General features: G+C 37.4%; 1 protein-coding gene across 3 annotated transcripts in view; it reads right to left on the bottom strand.

The window, feature by feature from the left end:
- Positions 1–8,503: 8,503 nt before the first annotated feature.
- The window catches only part of Rock1 (Rho associated coiled-coil containing protein kinase 1), a 123,736-nt gene continuing 106,147 nt past the window's right edge, over positions 8,504–26,092 (bottom strand). For 2 of the 3 annotated variants that reach the window (XM_075969335.1, XM_075969336.1), the window contains exons 26-33: positions 23,280–23,468; positions 21,387–21,546; positions 14,864–14,934; positions 14,587–14,675; positions 12,365–12,443; positions 11,956–12,217; positions 11,187–11,394; positions 8,504–9,942 (exon numbers count right to left, since the gene is read on the bottom strand). In XM_075969335.1, the coding sequence (XP_075825450.1) occupies positions 9,939–9,942; positions 11,187–11,394; positions 11,956–12,217; positions 12,365–12,443; positions 14,587–14,675; positions 14,864–14,934; positions 21,387–21,546; positions 23,280–23,468 (1,062 nt within the window). In that variant the 3' untranslated portion in view covers positions 8,504–9,938. Of the gene's footprint in view, positions 9,943–11,186; positions 11,395–11,955; positions 12,218–12,364; positions 12,444–14,586; positions 14,676–14,863; positions 14,935–15,361; positions 15,430–21,386; positions 21,547–23,279; positions 23,469–26,092 lie in introns of those variants that run through there. The other variant, XM_075969337.1, reaches the window with a different exon arrangement.

Here is a 26,092-nt window from a genome sequence, read left to right as displayed (position 1 = left end):
TTTGATTATTATGTGGCGAGAGGAGTTTTTTTTTTATGGATCCAGTCTATTTGGTGTTCTGTAAGATTCTTGTATCTTCATAGGCATATCTTTTTTAGATAGGGAAAGTTTCCTTGTATGATTTTGTTAAATAAATTTTCTGTGTCTTTGAGTTGAAACTCTTCTCCTTCTTCTAGACCTATTATTCTAAGATTTGGCCTTTTTATGGTATCCCATATTTCATGGATATTTTGGGTTAAGCTTTTGTTATATTTAATGTTTTCTTTAACTGGTGAGTCTATTTCCTCTACTGTATCTTTAGTGCTTGAGATTCTCTCTTCCATTTCTTGTATTCTGCTGTTGATGATTATACTTGTGGTTCCTGATCTTTTTTTTTTTATCATGATTTCCTTTTCTGTATTTCCTTCAACCTGTGTTTTCTTTATTGTTTCTATCTCAGTTTTCAAGTCCTGAATAGATTCTTTTATATGTTTGATTTCTTTTTCTTGGTTTTCTTTAAGTGATTTGCTGATATCTTCCAATTTTTTGCTTGTTTTTTCCTCCATTTCTTTAAGGGAATTTCTCATTTCATCTTTAAGAATTTCAAACATTCCCTTGAGGTTATTTTTTAGATCATTTTCTTCTTGTTCATCCATATTTGGTTGTTCAGGTCTTGCTTTTTTATGGTCTTTAGGTTTTACTTGTATTGTATTGCTCTTTGTGGTGTAGCATGTGAGCTTACCTTTTCTACTCATCTTTTCCTCTAATAGGTATGGTTGAGGCTGTCGGAGATTCTGTTGAACAATCTTCTAGGTGCCAGCGAATCCAAAACTCAGGTGGTTGTTCCTTGTGTTACAGTCGTTGTCACGTTTCTAGTTACCCCATTGGTTATTCCTGTTCCTGGAGATAGCTCAGTGCTCCTGTGCTTTTGGTCTGCTCCCTTGGAGTTTGCTGTCTCAGGCCTACTTTGGCTTAGACTGTTGGCTTTGATCTGTTTCTGTAAATCTTGTTCTGGATATTCTCCTTCAGAAGTCCCTGGCTTGGAGTTGGACCTGTTCTGGTGGAGATCATTGACTCTGGATCTGGTCACTGGCTCAGTCCTGATCTGCCAGTCTTCTGGGACTGGGTTGGATCCCAGGACTGGATTTTCTCCTGGCTTCTCCTCCCAAGGGAGCTTGTTTTCTCAGGCCCTCTATGTCCTTGGTGTCTTCAGTTCCACTCCTGTGGAATTTGTTGCCCAAGGTGGAGTTCCTTGTCTTAGGGCAACTTTGGCTTAGGTTACTGGCTTTGACCTGTATCTGTAAATCCTGGTCTAGATTCCCTCCTGCAGAAGTTCCTGGGTTGGATTTGGACCTGGAAAGGTTTCTGGTTCCAGTCTACTGCCTCAGAGGTCCCAGGCTCAGGTGTGTCCAAACCCGCAGAGGACCTGTTTACTTCCTCAGAGGTCCCAGACTTGCTCTTAGACCCTCAGGGGTTCCAGGTTCTTGCCTATTCCCTTTGATGTCCCATACCAGTGCTCAAGCCCACAGAGGACCTTGCTCAGGCCTACTCTCTCTGAGGTTCCTTCCCTTAGAGGCCCCAGGTTCACTCATGCCCAGGCTGCTCCGGCCTAGTTCCTGGGAGGTCCTAGACTCTCACCTAGTCCCTCCGGAGTGTTGGTTTAGGTCTACTCCCTTGAAGGTCCAGGATTGATGTCCGGACCCTCAGCAGTGTCTGTCTCACTTGCTCAGTGGTTACTCCCCTGTACCTGTTCTGGTGGAGATCACAGACTCTGAGTCAGGTTGTTGACTCAATCCTGGTCTGCCAGTGTCCCAGGACTGGGTTGGCTCCCAGGGCTGGATTTGCTCCTGGCTTCTGTTCCTGATGGAGTTTTGGATGAAGATTTTGTGATGACAATTAAGGTAGTCATCAATCTGACTACAGGGGAAGGCCAGTTCAGGCACCCTCTCCACTATTGCTTACAGTCTTAGCTGGAGTCATCTTTGGGAATTCCTGGGAAATTCCCTAGTGTTAGCTTTCTCGCTAACCCGATAATGGCTCCCTCTATCAAGCTTTCCTTGCTCTTCTTCTTTGTCCTTCCCCGAACTTGAACATTCTGCCCCCTTCATGTTCTCTTCCCCACTCCCCTACTCACCTCCTTTCCTTCCTCCCCCATGCTTCCAATTTACTCAGGAGAACTTGTCTAATTTCCCTTCCCAGGGGGATCCATGTATGTCACTCTTGAAGCCCTTTTTGTTACCTAGCTTCTCTGGGTTTGTGGATTGTAGTCTGATTATACTTTGCTTTATGTCTAATACCCACTTATGAGTGAGTACATACTGAGTTCGCCTTTCTGGGTCTGAGTTACCTCACTTAGAATTCACTTAGATTTTTTTTTCTACATCCATTCATTTGCCTGCAAATTTCAAGATATTTTCTTTATCCATACTTCAGTTGAGGGGCATCTAGGTTGTTTACAGGATCTGGCTATTATGAATAAGGCTGCTCTGAACATAGTTGAGCAAATGTCCCTGTGGTGTGAGTGTACAACCTTTCGGTACATGTCCAAGAGTGGTATTGCAGGGTTTGGGGTAGATTGATTCCCAATTTTCTGAGAAACCACCATACTGATTTCCAAAGTGGCACAAGTTTGCACTCCCAACAGCAATAAAGGAGTGTTCCCCTTATTCCATATCCTCTCCAGCATAAGCTGTCACCAGTGTTTTTGATCTTAGCTATTCTGACAGACACAAAATGGTATCGCAGAGTTCTCTTGATTTGCATTTCCTTTATGGCTAAGAATGTTGAGCAACTTTAAGTGTCTTTTGACCATTTGAGATTCATTTGTTGAAAATTCTGTTTAGATCTGTACCCTGGTTTTTTTTTTAAAACTTGATTTCTTGATAATTTGATGTCTAGTTTCTTGAGTTCTTTTTGTTTTAGACATCAGCCCTCTGTCAAATGTGGGGTTGGTAAAGATTTGTCCCCCATTCTGTAGGAAGCCATTTTGTCTTGATTATGTCCTTTGCTTTACCTATGTTTCCCAGTTTCAGGAGGTCCTATTTATTAGTTGTTGCTCACAGTGTCTGTGCTACTGGAGTTATATTTAGGAAGTGGTCTTATGTGCCAATGAGTTCAAGGCTCCTTACCACTTTCTCTTCTATGAGGTTCAGTGTGGTTGGATTTATGTTGATCCATCTGGACTTGAGTTTTGTGCATGGCAATAGATATTGATCTATTTGCATTCTTCTATATGTCAACATCCAGTTATGCCAGCACCATTTGTTAAAGATACTAATTCTATTGTATAATTTTAGCTTGTCAAAAATCAGGTGTTTATAAAATTAATATCAGGGTTTTCGATTTGATTCCATTGATTTCGTGTGTCTGTTTTTGTGCCAATACCAAACTGTTTTCTTTCCTATAGCTCTATTGTGGAGCCTGAAGTCAGGAATGGTAATGCCTCCAGAAGTTCCTTTATTGTATAGGATTGTTTTGGCTATCCTGGTTTTTTTGTTTTGTTTTTCCATATGAAGTTGAGTATTGTCCTTTAAAGGTCTGTGAATTGTGCTGGGATTTTGATGGGGATTGAATTGAATCTGTAGAATACTTTTGATAAGATGGCCATTATTACCCTATGTTAATCCTACCTATCCAAGAACATGGGACATCTTTTCATTTTCTGGTATCTTCTTCAATACTTAATATCTACTTCAAAGACTTAAAAGTTCTTGTCATACAGGCCTTCTAAAGTTTTGTTAGTTAACCTAAGATTTTATTTTGTGACTATTCTCAGGAGTTATGTTTCTCTGCTTTCTTTCTCAGCCCTTTTATCATCTGCATACAGGAAGACTACTGTTTTTTTTGAGTTAATCTGATATCCTGAGCCATGGCAATTCTTATAAAGGAAAACATTTAACTGGGGCTGGTTTGTAGGTTCCGAGGTATAGTCTATTATCTACATGTGGCACTACATTCCTATGGTTAGGCAGCAGGAAGAGTAATACTAGACCTGGCTTAAGAATTTGAAACCTCAAAACCCTTATCCAGTGACATACTTCCTCAAACAAGGCCATACCTCCTAATAGTATGATACTATGGGGGCCATTATCATTCAAACCACTATTTGTTTTGCTGATTTTAATCCATTTTCCTCTGCCTGTTTTAGGAGTGCTGCAATTCTTCATTTGCCTATAGCCTCAAAATCTGCTCTTGAAGCTTTCAAGTATTTTAGTTTGTTAATCTGCAAAACCTAGTTTCTTGGTATCAATGCCTGCTTCCAGACTTACAGCCCAGTAAGTCTGTATGTATACAATATAGTTCTCCTTAACATTTTGACATGTCCCTTCATTTCTGGTCCATAGTTACCCCATTTTTTTTTAGTCTATAAATTTATGTGATGTCCTTTTGTGTGTTATAGGTGTTTAGGAGGTATTCAGCCTTCACTAGTTTTAGTGCCAATAGATTATCTTTTAAGATAAAAAATATTTGTATACATTTATTTTAAATAGGGTTTCACTATGCAGCTATGGGTAGCCTGGAACTCATTACGCAGACCAAGTTGGCCTTGAACTCCGTACTCTACCTGCCTCTACCTTTGGAGTGCTAAGATTAAAGGTGCACTGCCAGTCCGTGCCAAAGATTTGCCTAACTTTTTTTGCCATGTGCATACATGTGCACTTTTGTGAGTGTATGTCATGTATATGTGTGTGGGTGCCTTCAGAGGCCAACAGACTTGTAACTCTCTTGGCATGGTGCTGGAAAGTTACTCAGGTCCTCTTCAAGAGAAGCAAGCACTTACCTGCTGCAGAAAATCATACAGCCAATAACCTTTAAGTTAACCACCCACTAGGGCGTGGCCTCTTATACTATTTATGCCGATGTAAAGCATGAATCCGGTCTCTTTTCCAGCTGTGGGATTCGATTTCTGTTCTCCATTCCACAGAGGATTCTGATTTGTGAGTTTACTCCTAAATAAATAATCATCTATTATTCTCAATTATGAGCTAGTGTGGGATTTCTTTTAAGCATCCTTCTTCACTTACCCACTAAGCCATCTCTCCAGCTTCATAAGAGTATTTTTAAAAACAAGTTTGGAGTTACTAAAAAGCTGTGTTAAGTATAAGAATTTACATATAGACAACTTCTAGGCTCCCACACCATCAATACTCCCTAATAGAGTAGTGTACTGGTTAATGAGTCAAAAGTGACAGAGCATTAGCACTCATGGCTTAAGTTGGGAAACACTGTATGACACACACTGATTCTTTTTCTTTACCATCATTATAACATGCAGGGAATTTTACTGCTGTGAAAATCCTCAGCGTTCCAAGTGTCCATCCTTCTTTCCTCTTGGAATCTTTGAGTATGTTGTCTTTTAAAGTAGGCTTCACTTAGCAATATGCATGTAAGTTTCTTTATATTTTTCATAGCTCAATGGCTCATGTCTTCTCAGTGCTGAAGAGTGTTCTATTTTAAGGATTGTCATTGAATTACCTTTTTGGGGTGACCTCTGCTGCGATCCTAGCCATCACAGGTTCATATGTTCCGGGACAAGAGTGTGAGGATTAGAAATGTAGGTAGGAGGAACAGAGATAATAAAGGATAGTAACACGAGGGCAACTCAGCAAATACTGAATGCTGAATTTTTTCAGTCCTGAGTCCACCTGTGTTTAATTTTCCATACACTTTTATGCCCCAATACAAAAGGTGAGAAGGCAAAAGACTGCTTTAACATGATACAACCAGAACAGTAATTTGCTCCAATGAAACATCAAGACATTTGTAGGAGGAGGAAGGCTGCTTGTTGGTTCCCAGCTGCTTAGCCCCGAAATAATCACACAGAAATCATATTAATTAAATCACTGCTTGGCCCATTAGCTTTAGCTTCTTATTGGCTAACTCATATTAATTTAACCAATTCCCATTAATCTGTATACATTGCCACATGGCTGTGGCTTACCAGGTAAAGTTCCCAGTGTCTGTCTCCAGTGGATCCATGACTTCATATCCGTCCTTCTTCCTCCCAGCATACAGCCTAGCTTTCCCTGCCTAGTTCTGTTCTTTCCTGCCACAGGCTCAAAGCAGTTCTTTTATTCATTAACCAATAAAAGCAACACACAGACAGAAAGACTTCCCACACTAGACATTAATTCCCAAGAAAACCATTTAATGTCTAGGCAGTGAACACACTCTAGATCAAATATCATAGACAGCCATTCCCTAAGTCAAACCTATTTCAAAAGAAGGAGCAGAAGTATTCTTGAATTCTCTGACCTTTGGTCAGGGTGAAGCAGATCTACAACTATGGGCCATCTTAGTGTCCAAAACATCAAGTAACCATATCCTGGGTCAGGATATCTTGTTTTGTAGCCGTATCTGTTATCAACAACTTTGAAAGAGCTAAAATAAGCTCAAATTCCATAACCCTTAGACAAGGTGGAAGAGCTTCACACTTTTGGGCCTCCACAAAGGATGTACCATTAATTCAATTATGCTATCCTGAAAGAAAAAGACAAGATACTCCTGAGAAACTCAGCAAATATCAAGGGTCTACAGGAGAACTATTAGACAGACCCCAAGGAACATGCTGGATATTATAGAGGTCACACAGAGAACATTCCCAATAGGAACTCTAAAGAAATGCATGTAAGTGTGGCCACCATGTGAGACATCATCTGACTGGATCCAGAGAAGACAGACATTCCCAAGGGTGAGACAAGTTCTGGGAACTAAGCGTGTTCAGACTGCTTACATAAAAAAAAATCAAAGAAACAGAAATAAATAACTTAATAATGCACATTAAATAGGCTTTTGGAAAACCAAGAGTAAACCAAACCTAAAAGCAGTATACAAAAAGAAATAGGGCAAGGGCAAAGTGCTTCATCTGGACATATGAGGATCTGAGTTTAATCCCCCAGTACCAATGTAGAAAAATTAGGCACAGTGGTATTGTCTGGGACTTGGTGGCCAGCTAGTCTAGCCAAACTGGTAAGCTCCAGGCCAATGAGAAACCATGTTACAAAGATAATGTAGGGAGGAACTGAGAAAGATACCCAATACCAACCTCTGGCTGCTACAAGTGCCCTCCACCTCTCTCAGGTGGACTGAATGAATCTCCACTCTATTAATGTTTTCCAGGAGCAAAGTGGAGAGAAATCTAGAAGCTGCATTATTTCTTGGACTAACTTGAGCTTTCTTTTTTTTTTTTTTTGGCTTTTTTTGAGACAGGGTTTCTCTGTAGCTTTGGAACCTGTCCTGGAACTAGCTCTTGTAGACTAGGCTGGCCTCAAACTCACAAAGATCCGCCTGCCTCTGCCTCCCAGGTGCTGGGATTAAAGGCGTGTGCCACCACTGCCTGGTCTTGAGCTAGTTTTCTTGATTAGACAATGTTTGGCCCAAGTAAGTTTCCTGAGATAGGAATGACAATGACTCACATATATGGATATGAAATTCCCAAGCAGCAAAAAGTACAAAGCACCACACTGGTCTGTAGATGCAGCACACATGAAGTACTGCCAAGCACCAGTTTCTTCCTCCCAGCATGCTCTGGCCATCACAGTGCTGGAATATGCTTGGAATGTAGAAGAGCAGTTCCACAAGGTACTCAGTTTTCAGCAAAGTGATGCTCAGACTACTGTTTCACTTTTTTTTTTTTTTAATCTATTAACTGTGATGGCCACTCAACCCTGACACAATACTTACTGGGGATGGTTCTGAGAATGCAGTAAGTCAACTATCAGGCAGTGAAAGAGCAGGACCTCTACCCCCCATCTGCAAGCGACCAGTTCATAGATCTTGGAAGATAACATGAGACATGTGGATGAGAAAGAAATGAACACATTCCCAGGAGTGGGCAGTATATGTGGCTCAGGTGGGTGCTGAACTCAAGATGGTTTTGTGTAGCAGGTGAGGAACTGCAAGCATGAGGAACCAGTCTTTTGTTTTTAATTATATGTATATGTGTGTATGCTACCTTTGTGTTTGTGCTTCAAGAGGGTATCAGAACCCTTGGAGTTGGAATTATAGAAAAGGCAAATGTGGTCTTAACCAATGAGCCATCTCTCCAGCCCTGGAAGCTGAAATCTTTTATAATGAGTTCAGGTAAACCTGCCTCTGACATTAACCATGGAGACATATTGGCAGTAAAGGGACCTGTGAAGGGAAAACAGTCTATTGTCTAAGGCTGTTGATTATACAGATATCTGGTTATTGTATGGTATTTGTGATGGTCCAATACAAGTTACCACAGCCTCTACTCACAACATGTGCAGAACAATGGAGAATTGTTTTCCAACAAACACTGGTCATCTTTTCACTTGAACAATAGCATCTCTTGTTTTAGAGCCCAAGCCAAGTTTTATGTTTAAAAAATAATTTTAATCTATTCACAAAATTTAGCAAACATTTGTATACAATCATGGAATAATTTTTAGCATGCCATCTATTTATTCCAACCATGAGAAAATACCATAGTAGTCAATATTAAAAGTATCCATTCATAAATTATCTTCTTTCTCATTAAATGAGCACAGAGTCATTAGCATATTAATAACAGATATGTTTATTATTACATATCCATCAGTGCGGCTTTCAATACCACTTGAAACATGCAGATCCCCTAGAGAAGATTGGTTTTCCAGTGCTTATTTGATACACATTACTGCAAAGCAATTATAAATTACTGAGGAGGTATTTGGTTAAAAAATAATAATAATAAATCACACTGCCCATACAAATCAACTCTTGTTACCAGAGAAGAGCTGAACAGTATTCATACGGTAATTCCTATGCTAACTGGAAAACATGGATATATTTCATAATTCTTTACTACTGGTGCAACTTTTATATTTTTTGCAGATAGTTTAATAGTCTTTCATTATTGTAGCAAGTAGTTTGGTGCAAAGATTGTACTCAATTTATAAAAGTTCAACAAACCTCTATATATCTTAAATCAAACCAATTACCACTGAAAAAACCCACTGACATACATTTTTTTTGTAAAATCTGTTTCCTGAAAAGTCTGTACTTAGGGCAGTAAAAAAAAATTCTCAAATTAAGGCACTAATAGGGTAATGCAACTCCCACTGAAACTGTTCTAAGAATAATTTACATTTCAAACAGTGCATACATTTTTATGTTAACTTAATGTTTTTTCACTTAAAACACAAAGAAATACATTATATAATTACAGAAATGATGTATCCCACAAAATGCTTTTAAACTTGGTTCTCTTGTACAGTTAGTTCTTAATGTTTCTAGTAGTAAAATAACTCAATATGGCTTGGCAAAAATGCATAGATTAAATGTAATTCTTTTGTCTTCTCCCAGTCCCTAATCTACAAACTTGCTGAAACATATACAGTATTTTGTAAAGCGTAAGGTAAGATATTTAATTTCTCCATAAACCCACTGTGGGTAATCAACAGTAAGGCTTTTAATTCTACAGTGAGGACACCGAGTTTCAAGTGACATCACTGTGTTCTTAAAATAGTTCTGTATAGTCTTGCAAGAGCACAAAAACTTAAGTCATTTAAAAAAACAAAAATGTCTCATTTTGAGATATTTTCTTTACTCCTTCCACAAGCTGATCTTAACAGTGACAGCCATTCCACTGAAAGTGAAAGTTCCTTCTTCCTGCTCACAGGGAAAACTGTTCTATCATGACCGACAGGCATTTTCTTATAAATTCAAAAAGGCAGCACCTTAAAAAATATACCTAGCTAAGCTTTCCCCAATTGTACTTGCATTACATAGTAATAATTAATCTAAACTACCTGTATTCAAACCTGCAAAAAAAACAAAACAAAACAAAAAAACCCCCGAATCCTCAGTGAGCTTTTTGTGCCAAAGCCAAGGACAGAATAAGAGCAATCCTAACCCTGAAAAGCCAGAAATAGCCTGTCTGCTCAGCATGGTTAAACAGCCTGGTTTAGCAGGTAGCGTTCCACATGATTTCAACACAGCAGTAGGTCACACGGTTAACTGTTGGAGAGAAAAAAAAATCTTGTAATTTAAGAAAGACCCTTGGTTTGAAAATATAAGAAACAACAAGTGGCGGGAAGGGTGGCAGTGTGGCTCAGTGGTACACTATTTGGTTAGCACCCAGAAACCCCAAGAGCACTACCCTGTCTCCTTCTAAAAAATTAGGGAAAGACAAATATATACACTTACACAAAAGATTAAATAATGACAAAGTTTAGAGAAAACAGAAGAAAAGAAAACAATACCATAATATGATTTCCTTTTGTGTTTCTATTCTTTTTCTAAAACATTTTCTTTGTTATTTCCTTTTTGGTTTTTGTTGAGATTGGTTTCTCTTTGCTGCTCTGACTGCCCAGTCCCTGTCTCTTAATGGTTTGTATAGCTAAAACATTTTCTTACTAAAACACTTATTTTAAATCATTCCAGGCCTAGTTTATACTACACAAATAGCATTCCACAGAGTACAGTTGAATGTTGTGATATACTGTAATAGTCTGGAGGCTTGCAAATATGAAAAAAGGAAAAGGCATGACACATCATGTCAAGGAACAAGATCTGGATACAAACAGCAGGAAGTGAAGAAAGTAAGGAGTTAAAGGCAACTTCAAGCTGAGCATCGTAGTCCAGCCCTCAACACCCAGGAAGCAGAGGCAGGCAAGTTTAGCCCTTGTTATTTTAACCCACCAGAACTACATTTTTAAATGCAAATGGGTCATTGTAAAATGTTCATCTTTTAAATTGTGTTGGAATTGGGTTCCTTTTAAAACCAACACTATTTGTTAGTACTAATGAATATTATATTACAAATAAGCTTCTTGGTTAAATTCCTCTTTTTAAGTCTTTGATGGGATTTTCTTCAAAAATATTTTATATGCAATGACAGTTACAGGACCTGACTAGCGCTCCCCAGACCCAGGGTTTCTCTGTGTAGCCCAGGTCATCCTGGAACTTGCTCTGTAGACCAGACTGGCAGCCTCAAACTCACATAGAGGTGCAAGTGTGCCTCTGCCTCTGAGTGCTTGGCCTAAGTGTGCGGTCACCATGCTCGACTAGGTTTCTAATCCTGTCTGCATGTGCATTTGCACACCAGATGATAGTAATAGATGCTTGTGCTCAGGACATCTAGAAAAGCAGCCAGCCAGTGCTTTTAACTGCTGAGCCATCCCTCCAGCCCTGAGGTTTCTAATTTTAATAGTTTCCAATAATTTTTATATTACTAAAAAGGTTAATATTTTAGTCTTTACCTAGTTTTTCCAGATGTATTTTTGACCACTTTCCGGAAAGACTGATTTGCAGTAGATCTTGTTGACAGCGTTCGAGGAGAGGCACGAACAAAGCCAGAAGGTGGGTTTTTAGGAATCTTCTTTACTAGATGAGTTACCCACTTTTTTTGTTCATCCTGAGAACATGCTAACAGCAGCATATCTCTTGCTGATGTTACATCATAACTTACTGCATTAAAAAACAAACAAACCCCACAAAACTTTCGTAAAACCATAATACAGTATTTTTAAAAACTATTAAATTCTTAATTTTTAAAATTTTCTTAATTTTTAAGATATTACAGTTAATTATCTTTGGATAATATCTTTGCTTCAATTTGGCTAAGACTGAAATTTTTTCTAAAAACCAAAAAGACCAATAGTCATAAACACAAGAAAAATCAGAACTACAAACACTGTTAACAGTAAAATATGCTTATTTTAAATACAGCAAATGTATCTGTAGAAACTATGCCTCCTTAGAGCAGACTGTCCTGGTCTGTGGGAAAGTAAAGAAAGATGAAAACTCTAAGGAAAGTAGTGGGACTCACCCAAAGCTTTTCTTTCAACTTAAAGCTTCTTACTGGTGTGCCTATTGGAAAGGGATGACCTGCTGTCGATATCCACTAAAAGCTGAACCACTTTCCACGATAAAAGGCTGCTGCATGGTTCCTCAGGAGCCAAAAAACTACACTTTAGGGCCCACCTACAGAATTTGCACTGCTGAGTCCTCTTACACACTGCATCTCACCTTTGCATGGGGAAATCAAGTCCTCTTTCTTGTCTAGGTGATCCCTGTGGCACTTAACATGGCATCTTCGGCACTCTAGGGCAGGGGGTGGCTTAAAGACATGCCATAGAGGTTTGGCACAGGCCTCACAGTTGGCAGGGAAGTGGTAGAGTGTAGGAATGAATTCATGGCCTTTGTGGTTCTGGAAGTTAGTTTTTTCACCTTGTTGAACAGGTTCCATTTCTATGTCTTTCCTACATTCGCCTTCATTTGCATATAGTATCTACATTTGGGAATGGTAGAGAAAGATTGAAAAAAATAATAATCTGTAAATAAAAAGTCTAAATGCACAAAAACACTGATATCTATTTCCCAACACACCAATTACTTAGGTAAAAGAGCCTTTAAAATTATAATGTAACATGTGTACCTGGAATATTTTAGGAATTTCTTCAGTTTCAGCTCTGTATACATCTCCTTGGGTTACAGGTCGGACATGAAACAATTTACTAAAACAGAGATAAATGATATAAACCTATTATAAGAATCTCATTGGTAACAAAAGGCACACATTTCTCTGAAGAGAACATGTAAGTAGCAAAGAAGCAAACAAAAAGATGTTCAACATCAATAACCATTTAGAATATATATATATATACACACATACACACACACATACATATATACACATGGTGTCACAATATAGCTTTCAAAATTTTAAAAGAAACAATAGGGCCTGAAGAGATGGCTTGTATACTGTTCTTCCAGAGAACCAGTGTTTGGTTCCTAGTACTCACATCTGGTGATTCACAATTGCCACTAACTCCAATTCAAGAGGCTTCAAAGGCATCTACACTCATGTGCACACTCACCACATACACATAATTAAAAATAATAAAAATAGGCTGGGAGGTGGTGGCACAACCTTTAACCGCAGCACTCTGTAGGCAGAGACAGGAGGATCTCTGTGAGTTCGAGGCCAGTCTGGTCTATAGAGCTAGTTCCAAGACAGCCAGGGCGACACAGAGAAACCCTGTCTCAAAACAAAACAAAACAAAAGAATCCTTTCCCCACAATATACCTTTAAGCATAAAACTATTAGCACCAAATGTTGATGAAAATGTATAGAAGCTGGATCACTCACAAACTGCTGGCAGAAATGCAAGATTACGTATGCAATTGAAAAAGATGGCCATTTGTTTTCTGAAACTAAACTCACTCTTATTTTTACCACTCCACTCAAGTTCATTATTCATAACTAATGCTTTAAACAGTAGAAAATATTACCAGAGCTCTCTCAACTTTTAAATTCTAACTAGTGCCATTTCCAAAAACTTAACATAAAAATATCTTATACATCGTGCATATGCTATGGTCTATGTGTGGACGTTAGAGAACAACTTTCTGGAGTTTATTCTCTTCTTCCACTTTGTGGATTCCAGGGATCAAACTTAGGTCATCAGACTTGGCAGCAAGCACTTTTACTCACTGAGCTATTTTGATGATCCTTCATTTAACTTTATGTTATCTATTGAATAGCACTTACCAAACTTCATTTTGAATTTATATTGTTCACTTAAAAATTTTCAACTAGTTGTCTCTAAGTTTCTTATATGTAGAACCTATTTATCTTTACATACATTATATATACACCTCTATGATAATATGGATAATGTACAAGAATAAACACAAAGGAAAAAACCCTAAGCTTATTAAGTCTTTATTATATTACTAAAAAAAGAACAGCTTTTGTTTATGCTATTTAACATAAACCACTGATGGTATCAGTATGCTGATTAAACAATCTTACACTAAAAAAAAAAACATTAATTTTCTGTGGTTAAGTGACTTACCTGTATGTACACCATGAGTGTGCCGAGTGTTTATGAAAGCCAGAAGAGGCTGTCCAAGCCTTCTATAACTGTAGCTAGAGTTGTGCTGTCCATGTGCATGCTGGGAAACAAACCTGGGTCTTCTACAAGAGCAGCAAGTACTCAACCTCTGGGGTACTTCTAGAGCCCCCAATTTTATTTTTTGAGATGCTCATAAACATCAAAAATCACTAAATACTTGAGATAAAAATTTGCTTTTCAAAGCACATAAGTCTTGTATACAAGCCTTTCCTTCTCACATTCTACTAAGGTTAGACTTTAATTCGTACACGTGCCTGTTTGTGTCGATGTGGGTCCATACACACCACAGTGCCTGTCTGTGTCAATGTGGGTCCATACACTCCACAGTGCATGTGTGAAGTCGAGGACAACTGCAGAGTGTTAGTCCTCACTGTTCTACCTTCTCTGAGACAGGGTCTCTTTGCCACTGTTTAAGCCATGCTAGCCTGCATACTGGAGATTCTCCTATCTGCCTCCCAACTCTTATAGTGGTATGCTGGGATTAGAAGCTTGCCCTACTGCATTCTTTTATGTGAGTTCTGAAGAACAGAACTCACATACGTATGGTAGTGCAGCAAATGCAAATTTTACCCACTGGGTCATCTTGTTCGGAAAAATAGGTAAAACTGTTTAAATAACACAAAAGGTCAAGTCATTCTAAAAATAGCTGAAAAGTAAATAGTCAAGTGACTGTAAAAATTTGTAAAACAACATCATCAACAACAACAAAAACCTAAAAAACAAACCAAAGGCAACTTACTCTATGTCCAACACCATCGATGGACTGGATTGTTCCTTATCTTGTTCATCATTATAGAACAATATTTTTTTGCTGCTTACCACAACATACTGAAACGACAAAAAGTGAAGAAAAATGAAAAGAGCAACTTAACTTCATTTAAAATGACTAGCATATTTCCCATTTATGTCTACATTATACTGTATTAACTTAAAACCAAGGTTAGTAATAGAGCAATTAATATAAGTTCTATACTTTATAGTAAAACATGGAACAAAAGAATTTAGGTATATAGTACCTGTTTCTTCCAGCCATATCTTTTGATATTTCCTCTATTTGGTACAGAAAGCCAACCTTCAATTCTTGACTCTAAAAGGAAAAAAAAATGGTATACTAGTCAATCTTAAATTATAAAATCAAAAGAAAAACTACACGTCTGACAGCATGCAGCAACAGGCAATAGAAAACAGCTAAATGAATAAATGCTATAATTTGTTCTTTCATGCTTCAATCACACAAATGAACTTTAATGGCCAAAGACCGCAGAAATAAATCCCAAGCCACTTTCCCCATAAAATTAACATTTAGTATTCAATTGGAAAGGTATGAAGTAACAATGTCTTTAGGAGCCAGGCATACTGGAATGGATTGCAGCTTAAATGGATATGATATACAATATTTTAAATATTACATAACATTCATAAAAATATTCAGCAAAATAAAAAAGAAAAGAAAAGAAATGCAGCAAGTTGAACTATTCCGAGCCATGACTTAAACAAGAGCAGGCAAAAGTACTGAGGTGTCCTATTACTCACAGAAGACAAGAGTAGAAGATAAATAAATAAGGAATGCAGGCAGAATCAACTAGATACAAAGAATAAGAGAAAAACATTTTATTTGTTTTCTCAGTAAAATATCCTAAAAGACGTTTGAATAAAACACTCAATGATTCATTAAAATTGTTCAAATTTGTTTGGGAGGCACTTAATAGGTTAAGTCTAATTCCAAACCATCTCAAACTACTGAAGTCTTATGTCTTTTATGCTTATTCAACTCAATAAACAGAAAATGAGCACAGAAATTGGTAGGTCAACTGCTAGTATTTATACCATAAACTGCTGACTATTCATGACCAAAGTCTTTTATGGCAACTGTTGCTGCTATTACATGTTTATTCCTTTTGTAGTATTATGTATCAAACTCAGGGCAGTGGTCATGCTAGGCAAGTACTCTACCAGAGTTATACCACCAGCTTCTAACTTTTTGAGATAATCTCACTATATAGCTTAATTGAACTTATTATGTAGCCCAAACTAGTCTTGATTTTGAGATCGTCCTGCCTCAGGCTTCTGAGTGCTGAGAAACAGGGTGTGGGGGCTGGAGAGACGGCTCAGTGGTTAAGAGCATTGCCTGCTCTTCCAAAGGTACTGAGTTCAAGTCCCAGCAACCACATGGTGGCTCACAACCATCTGTAATGAGGTCTGGCGCCCTCTTCTGGCCTGTAGGCATACAGACAGAACATTGTATACTAAATAAATAAATAAATATTAAAAAAAAAAAGAAACAGGGTGTGCCGCACCACGTCTGATTAAATATAACTAAAGTTTATTAGAAGTGTATGGGGAATAAAGATGATTCCTTTAGAGATGGTTATATCAGGTCGAAGATAAGAAAATTGAATTTCTTTCTATATTAATCTTGTATTTAAAACATAAAACAGAAAGGTAACCAATTTTAAAGTACATTTTTCTAAATGTGATTATGGCTGAAATTACAATCCTAGTAGGGACATTTATTTTTTCTTCACATAAAACTGAAAGCTCAGTCTTACAGTAATAATAACAGTGTTATTAGTGAGCATTTGAGAGCTCATATTTAAGATTTGTCTATCCTAGAATATAGGATGTCATTTGTACATATAGTTCTACTGTCATCCTCCACTTAAAAAGAACTACAGCACCAAGGCTTAGGCTTTCCAAAGCCTCCTCCATCCTTATCTGTAAAAACTCCAGGGCTCACACCATCTAAAATACAATGTCTATCTTCATAGAATTAAGTTACTGCATATAATATTCCTTTTGCTTAACATCTCCAAGGTTTTATTTGTGTTAAGTCACCCTCGTGAAAACTGGTTCACTAAATGAAATTGCAGTAAGTTAAAAAATTCAAGTTTTTTTTCCTATTTCTACCTGGCCTTTTCTTTACTACTATTACTATTATTTATTTTGTCAAGTATGTTTCTCTTCAATAGTACTTTCAAGTTTTGAGAGAGCAGGGACTACACACTCATGCTTGCTTCATAAAGTCTATGGCTTCTGATACATAGAAAACATAGAGTTGATAATGAATTTATTATTTTGCTATTCTGCCTCTTTTCTAAACTAGTCAAATAACTCTAAATAATGGTTACAATTTAAAAATCAAACAGGCAGTAACTTGGGGAAAAGGTTGTTCATCATGTATTGATCATTCATAAATCTTTTAACTTAGGAAAAGAGAAACACTACTAGGAAAACTTTCCACTAATATGGCAAAACTGGAAGCTCTTATTTTAAAGTATGGTTTATAAGGTGTCTAATACTAGTAATTCTTCACTAAAATAAAAGTCCTTGAAACTTTATCTTTATACAAAACAGTAAAGTCTAAAATACCCTTTCCTACCTACTTCAGGGACTTCTCTACATTTGGGTTAAGATCAGGAATACAGATTTAAACATGAACTTGTGCGAGTGTGCACAAACACACACATACACACACACTGAAGAGATGGTTTCTCAACAGAGAAACGACACTAACTTCTCTATTTCCTCTCCTTATTAATGTATCTAACTAGCTCTAAATGCAGAGCTCCTGAAAACTACAACTGTGACCTAGATGGCAATGTGCAAGTCGAGTGCTGTAAATTCATCTTTCACATCATACACAGAAGTTAGGTTCTTTAGAGAGAAACTCAGAACTTACACTAGATTTTCATCAACAATTTGCCACAAAAGTACAAAACTAACTTGGATTTTATACAATGTATTTATACAGCAATTTTAACTAAAAAAAAAAAGTCTGTAGTATTGCAACATCAACAACTGACTCTAACCAAATAACCGACTGAGCCCAATTGGATGTAAATTAATAGTTAGCACAGGCAATTTAAATATAAGGGCAATCTTTTAAGTTTACTTTAATACATTACATACAATTTAATAGAGGTAGAGAACTACTGTGCAGTGTTTTAGTTCTATTCTCCATACTCAGTGTGCCAGACCATCATCTGCTGGAGAACTTCAGTGATCTTTAGAGTTCAGAAGTTAGGTCTAACTGATGACCAAGTACCCATGAAAAGTGTTATAAGAGGCCAAGGACTGGACAGCTGAGATATGTTATAGTTTCTATACAAATAATGTTTCAGAAAAATAATAAAAGATAGTTACTTTATTTATAGAACTGTTTATACAGTCAAATCACCGAACTAAAAATATAGTTTGTACTTAACAATCTATTCAAAGTCCTTTTATAATATGCAAATTCATTTACTAATTTAAAAAAAGATTTATTTATGTATATGGGCCTTTTGTCTGCATGTACACCTGCACATCAGAAGGCATCAGATTTCATAGGATTACAATTACAGAAGGTTGTGAGTCACCACGTGGTTGCTGGGAATTTAACTCAGGACCTCTGGAAAAGCAGCCAGTGTTTTTAACTGCTGAGCCATCTGTCCAGTCTCCACTACTAAACTGAAGTAAAATTAAAATTTTAGTCTTCTTCAAGATCTATTCTAGACAAGTCAATGATATGCAACTTATATTAAGGATAAAATACTTTGTAAAACCTTCCTTCTTATTTGTCAAAACTATTTTTAAGCATGCATCTACTGCCTGGTTAATTTAATATAAATTTTTAACTGAGGATAAAAATATCTAATGCAGGAGGAAAAGTAATTTACATTTTTCTGTAAATGAGTTTTTCCTGTTTATATGTAAATCCTTTATACATGTGCAGTGCCAGGAGACCAGAAAAGGGCATCAGGTCCCCTGGAACTGATATCTGTGAGCCACCATAAAAATGCTGGGAACTAATCCAGTCTTCCTCTTAACTACTAAGCCATCAGCATAAAGGAAAAGTAATTTTGAAATATTAGCCTTTAATTTCTACATCCAATAGGGAAGTCAGGGTTCAGCTTGATCTAACACTGACAGCACAGTGATGAAGAACAGTCAAGAGTACTTTGACATTTGGTAGCCACAGAAACAAACTATCTGAAAAAAATACTTTAAAGAACAAACAAACAAAAATGCAAAACAGAGCCAGTAAAAACATTTAAATTCCTTTGCCAAATGACTCCCAGGTTAATCAGGAATCCTATACCTGAAGCCTGCCAATCAAACCACCTCATGTGTTTGGTCATTCTACATGGCACCGACTTATTTTTTATTAATTTGCCTTCAAATTATGTTTACTAATAAGGCATAAGTCTCTGAAAATGTAGACAAAACCAGTAACACATTACAAAGCTAATAAAAACAAACACATAGGATACAGAAAAAGCCCTCCTTGAGATTTTGGGTTGACATTAAATACAATTCCTTTACTCCAAAAGCATCCCATGGTTAACAAAAACATGAGTTTATAATTTCAGTTTGAAAACTAAATACTGGTATAACTGTCTTGGTTAACCCCCATTCCTTTAACTTGATATAAGCTTCAGTTACCTGGGAAGAGCAACCTCAATAGAAAATACCTTTATCAGATTGCCTGTAGCCAATTTTATAGTACACTTTTATTGATTAATAACTGATAAGGGATGGCCCAGCTCACTGTGGGCAGCACTCCCTCTAGGCAGGCATTCCTAGACTGTATAAGAAAGCAGGCTGAGCAAGTCATGAGAAGCAAGCCAGTAAGCAGTGTTCCTCTGTGGCTTCTGCTTCAGTTACTGCCTCCAGGTTCTGCTTGAGTTCCTGACTTGACTTCCCTCATAGATGAACTGTAACTCAAGAACTCCAAGTTGCCCTTCAAAAAATTTTTTTATTTAGTGTCTATGCATGGTTTCTCTGCATGTGTATCTGTGCACCACATAAGTGCCAAGTGCCCATAGAGGCCAGAAGACAATGTTGGCTCCCCTGGGACTAGAATTACAGATGCTTGTGAGCCACCATGTGGGTGCTCTGAATGGAACCCAAGAGCTAGTGACCACGCAGTCATCTCTCCAGACCTAAGCTGCTTGTGGTCATGATTTTTTATCACACCAATAAAAACTTTAAGACAATAGTCAAAAGCCTCTAAAAGTCACACACACACACACACACACACACACACACACACACACACACACACACACACACACGTATATTTTAACTAATTCTGATCTCAGATGTCTAAATAGGCGAAGCAGAGGTTCTTATACCCATGGCAATCTTCCCATGTCCTATGATGGACAGCCACAACTTTCCAGAGGCAGAAGCTGCCTGTGAAAGGCAAACCCTGCAAACAGAAGGCATCCTGACCTTAGAATGGGATGTGCTCTTCCTTCCATTAACGCTCACAGAAGCCTGATTTTGGGCAAGCAAATATACTAAAGCATGATGGCAAAGATACCAGTGCAAGAGGGCAGATATCATACATGGTCCTTCGAGTACCACTTTCCTGAACAACAGAAATTTTCAAAAGTAATCTATTGACTTTATAAAAATAGAAACAACAGTGTATTTTGTTGAAATATATTACTTGTCTGGCTTAATAAAGTGACTTTCTACTCATGTATTATTCAAAAAGTATACTAACAAAATCTATTTTCCATTATTTGGTTAAAGAAAAAACATTGAACTAAGAATGTTGTCACAGCAAGTATATATAGTATACGTATGCTTAAAAGTTTGTTAGAATTATCTCATTTTTATGTGTGTGGGTTTTTTTTCCCTGTATATATGTTTGTGCACCATGTGCAGGCCTGGTACCTGTGTGGAAATCAGAGGAGGGTGTTGGATTCCCTAGAACTGGAGTTACAGATGGTTGTGAGTCACCATGTAGGTGCTGGGAAATGAACCTGGGTCCTCTGAAAGAACAATGCTCATAACCACTGAGCCACCTCTGCAACTACACATTTTAATATTTATCCTAGCCACTTCATTTGAACTCCAATTAAGACAAGAACATATATTCATTTATTTGTATTTATTTATACTTACTTTAATTAGGGAAAGAGAAAAAAATGAAACATTAGGCATTTACTTCTGTTCATTTTTTGGTTGGTTTTTCCCTCACCCTGTCTTCTCACAGTATCACGTTTTCTCTATTTCTTCAAACATTCAATTTGACAAAGACTACTGAAGGTTTCTCACTAAAACACAGGATAGGCTTTGTGCAGGCAGGCTGCTATGGCTCTGTTTATCAAATTACATAAAGCAGTGGGCACTCATAAAAACACGTTAAAGCCAGGCATAGTGGTGTACATCTTTAAGTTCAGGATGGGGTTGAAGGGTGGGGATACGGGGTGGAGCAGAGGCAGGCAGATCTGTTTGAAGCCTGCATGGTCTACAGATTAAGTTCTAGGACAGCCAGGTCTACACAGAGAAACCTAATCTTGAAAACAAAAGAACGTTTTATTTTCTTTAAACATTCTCAGGCACAGCCTCTTAGCATATTTGAGTAACTTGCTTATGACTGGTTTAATTTTACAAAATGTACCTAAGTAAACAACCATCACATGTCTTGGTTATTACAAACAATTCCTTCTTAAAGAGTCAGGAACAAAACGATGAAATAAATAATGAATATTTCCATGACATCTGAGCAAACCTGGATGACAGAACAAACAGAATTCTTCTTACCTGGAAGGTTTCCATCAGTTTCATCAGCACTAGGAAAACTAGCAACACTAGTTGAATCCGAAAGGTCCAAAAGTTTTGCACGCAACTGCTCAATATCACTCTCTTTGCTAGCCAGCTGCATCTGAAGTTCATTTCTGTGTGTACATTCTTCTACCAATTGCTATTTTTAAAAAATATCAAAATAAAAATAAACAGAATCAAATAACTCCAACATTAATAATTGGAATGCAAATGGGTTAATTAAATTACAAGTGTGAAATATGTTGTACACCATGAACGTTTATTACTATGGTTGGGTTTTCTTTTGCCAACAGTCAGCCAGGCCGAGAACTTCTTAATTCAAGTAGATTTCTTGCCTGCTCCAAGTATCTGAGATAGGAGTATGCTATTAGTACTGTGACAACCACCCCCCTTTTAAATATGTATATGAATGTTTTACCTACAAGCATGTGTACCGTGTGTGCCTGCTGAATTCCCTGAAATTGGGGTTACAGATGATTGTGAGCTACTGTATGGGTACTGGGATCAAACCCATGTATTCTGCAAGCACAACAAATACTCTTAACCACAGAGACATCTCTCCAGCTCCTCACCTTACTTTGTTAAGAAAATTTTCCCGCTAAGACCTTAAGTAATTGTGGAGAGGGTGCCTCAACTGGCCTTCCCTGTAATCAGATTGATGACAACCCTAATTGTCATCATAGAACCTTCCCCCAGCAACTGATGGAGGCAGATGCAGAGCTCCACAGCTAAGCACTGGGCTGAGCTACCAAACTCCAGTCAAAGAGCGGGAGGAGCAATAAGTAATATGAGCAAAAGGGTGAAGACCATGATGGGGAAACCCAGAGAAACAGCTGAACAGAGCTAATGAGAGCTCACCGACTCTGGACTGACAGAGGGGAAACTACATAAAACCAAACTAGGCTCATTGAATGTGGGGGACAGTTGTGTGGCTGGGGCAGTCTGTGGGGCCACTGGCAGTGGGACCAGGATTTATTACTAGTGCTAGAACTGGCTTTTTGGAGAGTCCATTTTCTTTAGAGGGATACCTTGCTCAGCTTAGATATAGGGGGAGATGGCCTTGGTCCTACCTTAAAGTGAGGCAGGACAAAGTGGCAGACTCCATTGACTCTCAATGGGAGGCCTTACCCTTCTCTGAGGAATGGATGGGGGGAGGGGTGGGGAGAAGGTGTAGAGAGCAGGAGGGAGGACATGGGGGAAGATGGGGAGGGGAGGGAGGGGGAACTGGGATTTTTATTTAAAATAAGAAAAGACTGTTTAAAATAATAAATTTAAATTAAAAAAGGAAATTTTCTTTTCTTTCTTTTAAAATATAAGGTGGGAAAAAAATACTTAAAATGCCAGTAAATTATTTTCTGGCTACAAATAAATTAATCTTAAAAGTATAGAAAACTCAGGGTAACAAAATAACAGACTCAAATCTTGAATGTAAATGAGTCTTTTTTTTTTTTTTTGGTTTATCGAGACAGAGTTTCTCTGTGGCTTTGGAGCCTGTCCTGGAACTAGCTCTGTAGACCAGGCTGGTCTCGAACTCACAGAGATCCGCCTACCTCTGCCTCCCGAGTGCTGGGATTAAAGGCGTGCGCCACCATCGCCCGGCGTAAATGAGTCTTGAGACCATTTTACGTTCACAACTTTACATTATTGGTATGTCAAGAAGTGTAAAATATTACTGGCATTTTGATTTTAGAAAAGGAGAAACTTAGAAAAATAATCTACTTATATCAAGAACTTCTAACCTAAGCATAACCAATATAACAGCCATATCTCAAACTTTCATACAAGTAAGTCTACTTTAAGCAAGACAAGTAACACATATTGACACACTGAGGAGATGATCTCTATATGCGTGGGCACATACACAGACCTTACCGCTTGCATGTCGTTGAGCTCCTTCTGGTGTTTCACCACCATTTGGTTAAATTTCTCTCTCTCTTGGTTAAGTTCCAGTTGTAGCTTCCTATTTTCCTTTTCTTTTTTTCTCAAATCTTGTGTATTGGCTTTTTTTCTATCAATTTTGAAATCTTTGCGATTCATTATTTCTGCCAATTTGTTAACTGCCTGTTCAAACATTAAAATAGTATTTGTGAGTATATATATATAGTACCCATTCAATTTTAATGTCTATTAAAATGTATTTGTTTTCAAAGTCATGCAGATTTTTTTTCTTGGTCTCTGTGTGTAAACTTACGTTTCTATGAACAGACTAACCATGAATGGTGGTTCAGATAATTAACACTAATGTCTCCTTTAGTCCAATGTGATAAATCAGGCTTGCAAAAAGGAAACTTGTTTAACAATACTGTAGTATATTACTGTACACAAGATATAAAGAAAGAAATACAACTATGTTCCAAATACTGTAGATGGTAAAGGAGGAAGACACATAAACTACACAGTACAGAGATAAATGCAATGGTGCTATCCAGACAGTACTCCTATAAAGACACCCCAGAGAAGAAAAGGTCCTTAGAATGACTGTATATGTTTCCTTCCTTCCTGCTTATTTATTTACTTACTTACCTACTTATAAGTCTCATTATGTAGCTGGCTGGCCTGGAACTCAATACATAGACCACATTAGCCTCAAACTCAAAGAGCTCCACTTGCCTCTTCATGAGTGCTGAGATTAAAGATGTGCACCACTGCACTCAGTTCCACATGTTTCTTAAGAGAGTTAGGAGATAGATAAAGGAGGAAAACATATGAAGGAGTGAAGGCAGGGATAGTACTCTAAGTACAGTTAAAGGCTAGAGAGAAATTACATTCCTTTGGACAAGTAGGAAAGCAAGGTAACCAAACATCTGATTAGGTCACAGAGAAACTCCTTTTCTTTGGTCATGGCCTGTGTGTGTGTGGGCACCCATGCTCACATGTGTATACATGTGTCCAGAGGCCCCAGGTTGACATTTGGTATCTTTTTCAATAGCTCCCTACCTTATTAATATTACTGAAGATTTATTTGTACTTTATGTGTATGTGTGTTTGTTTACTTCTATGTATATATGCATGCATGCCTACCATACGAATACATAGTACTCAGAGAAGTCAGAAGTCATGGTGTTTTTTTCTATAGAAACATAAAAAAGTAAAATGACAGCCCCCCCATTAAGACAGAAAACGCCCTAATTTAGCCCATATCCACTGATTAGGTTCCCTTTAGGATGAGACACCCCTGAGTAATTTTAATATATTTAGATTTTAATAATAAATCGAAATATTTACTTTAAAAATAAATTCAGAAACAAAAAGAGTGTGAAAAGCCATTGCAATAACATACTCCTCAAAGGCAACCTTCACTAAGGTCTTCTGCATTTAATTCAGTCTTTTGGGTATATATCACCTTCTCAGGCTTCCTATGTAGAAAAATGGAATGAATGGACTTGATCAACCTATATTATATCTAATTTAAATCTCTGAATATATGACTGTCAAAAAGATGACTAATTATTATTTCAATTAGAAAAGCAGATTCTTATTTCACATATGCATGTGTTTCTATGTGTGAATATGAATGTGGGCATGCAGAGGCGAGGTATCAGGTCCTCTGGAGCTGGAGTTACAGATGGGTCATAAGCCTCCCTGTGTGGATGCTATAAACTGAACCCAGGTCTTCTACAAGAGCAGTAAGTACTTTGAAGCACTGAGATGTTTCTTCAGCTCTTGTTTAATTTCTGTTTCTGGGCTTATTATTAAGGTTAAATATTTTTCCAATGTTTGCTAGACAATGTTTTTCTTATTGTATTGGTTTTCTCATTTATAAATATTAATGCTGGCAAGTTTGTCTTATTTAAATTTTTGTTGATAGGTCCTCCACAGACATATAAACATTTACGTAAAAAATGTGCATCTTCTCGTTCATAGTCTGTTTTGTACTAAAAGTGAAATCTGCATTTGAGAGATTTTAAAATATCAGTCAAGCACATTTTAAAAAGCTTATTTTAGCTGCAATATAAAAGACTGATAAGAAAAGTAGGGCAGCCAGGCATTGGTGGTATACGCCTTTAATCCCAGCACTTGGGAGGCAGAAACGGGTGAATCTTGAGTTTGAGGACAGCCTCGTCTACAGAATAAGTTCCAGGACAGTTAGGGCTGTTACACAGAGAAACCCTGTCTTAAAACACCCAAAACAAACCAAAACCAAAACAAACAAAAAACACATTACAAAATCAAACAAAAACTGACCTAGATATATAATCAAATGTAAAACAATTGATTTAAAAAAAAATCATTCCTACAGGTTCTTACTACCAAACTACCTCTCTGGCTTTCAATCTATCTTTCTTTCATGTTTCTATTGTAAATAATAGGGTTTTCAACACAAACTACATCACATTCTTCCTTTTTTGCTGGGCAATGGTGGTACACTTGGAAGGTAGAGGCAGGTAGATCTCTGTGAGTCGAGGCCAGAGTGAACTCTAGGACACAGAAAAATCCTGTCTCAAAAAAGAATAAAAACAAACAAACAAATAAAAACCCCAAAACAAAATTTTTCTTTCTTGGGATGTTATGAATAGAAGTCAAAGCCTCATGCACACTAAGTAACTGCCCTACTCTATAATTTCACTTACTAGTGAAATTACTAGACAAGCTAATTTTCTTAACTAAAATCCTACATCTCATGCTAAGTCTTCTATATTTAAACAGGATTCACTTCATTTGTTCTAATAAAAAGCTAAACCCTA

The sequence above is a fragment of the Microtus pennsylvanicus genome, chromosome 4 (assembly GCF_037038515.1).
Source record: "Microtus pennsylvanicus isolate mMicPen1 chromosome 4, mMicPen1.hap1, whole genome shotgun sequence".
Lineage (NCBI taxonomy): Eukaryota > Metazoa > Chordata > Mammalia > Rodentia > Cricetidae > Microtus > Microtus pennsylvanicus.
Note: the sequence above shows the minus strand (reverse complement) of the source record. Positions and strands in the feature narration are given on the sequence as shown.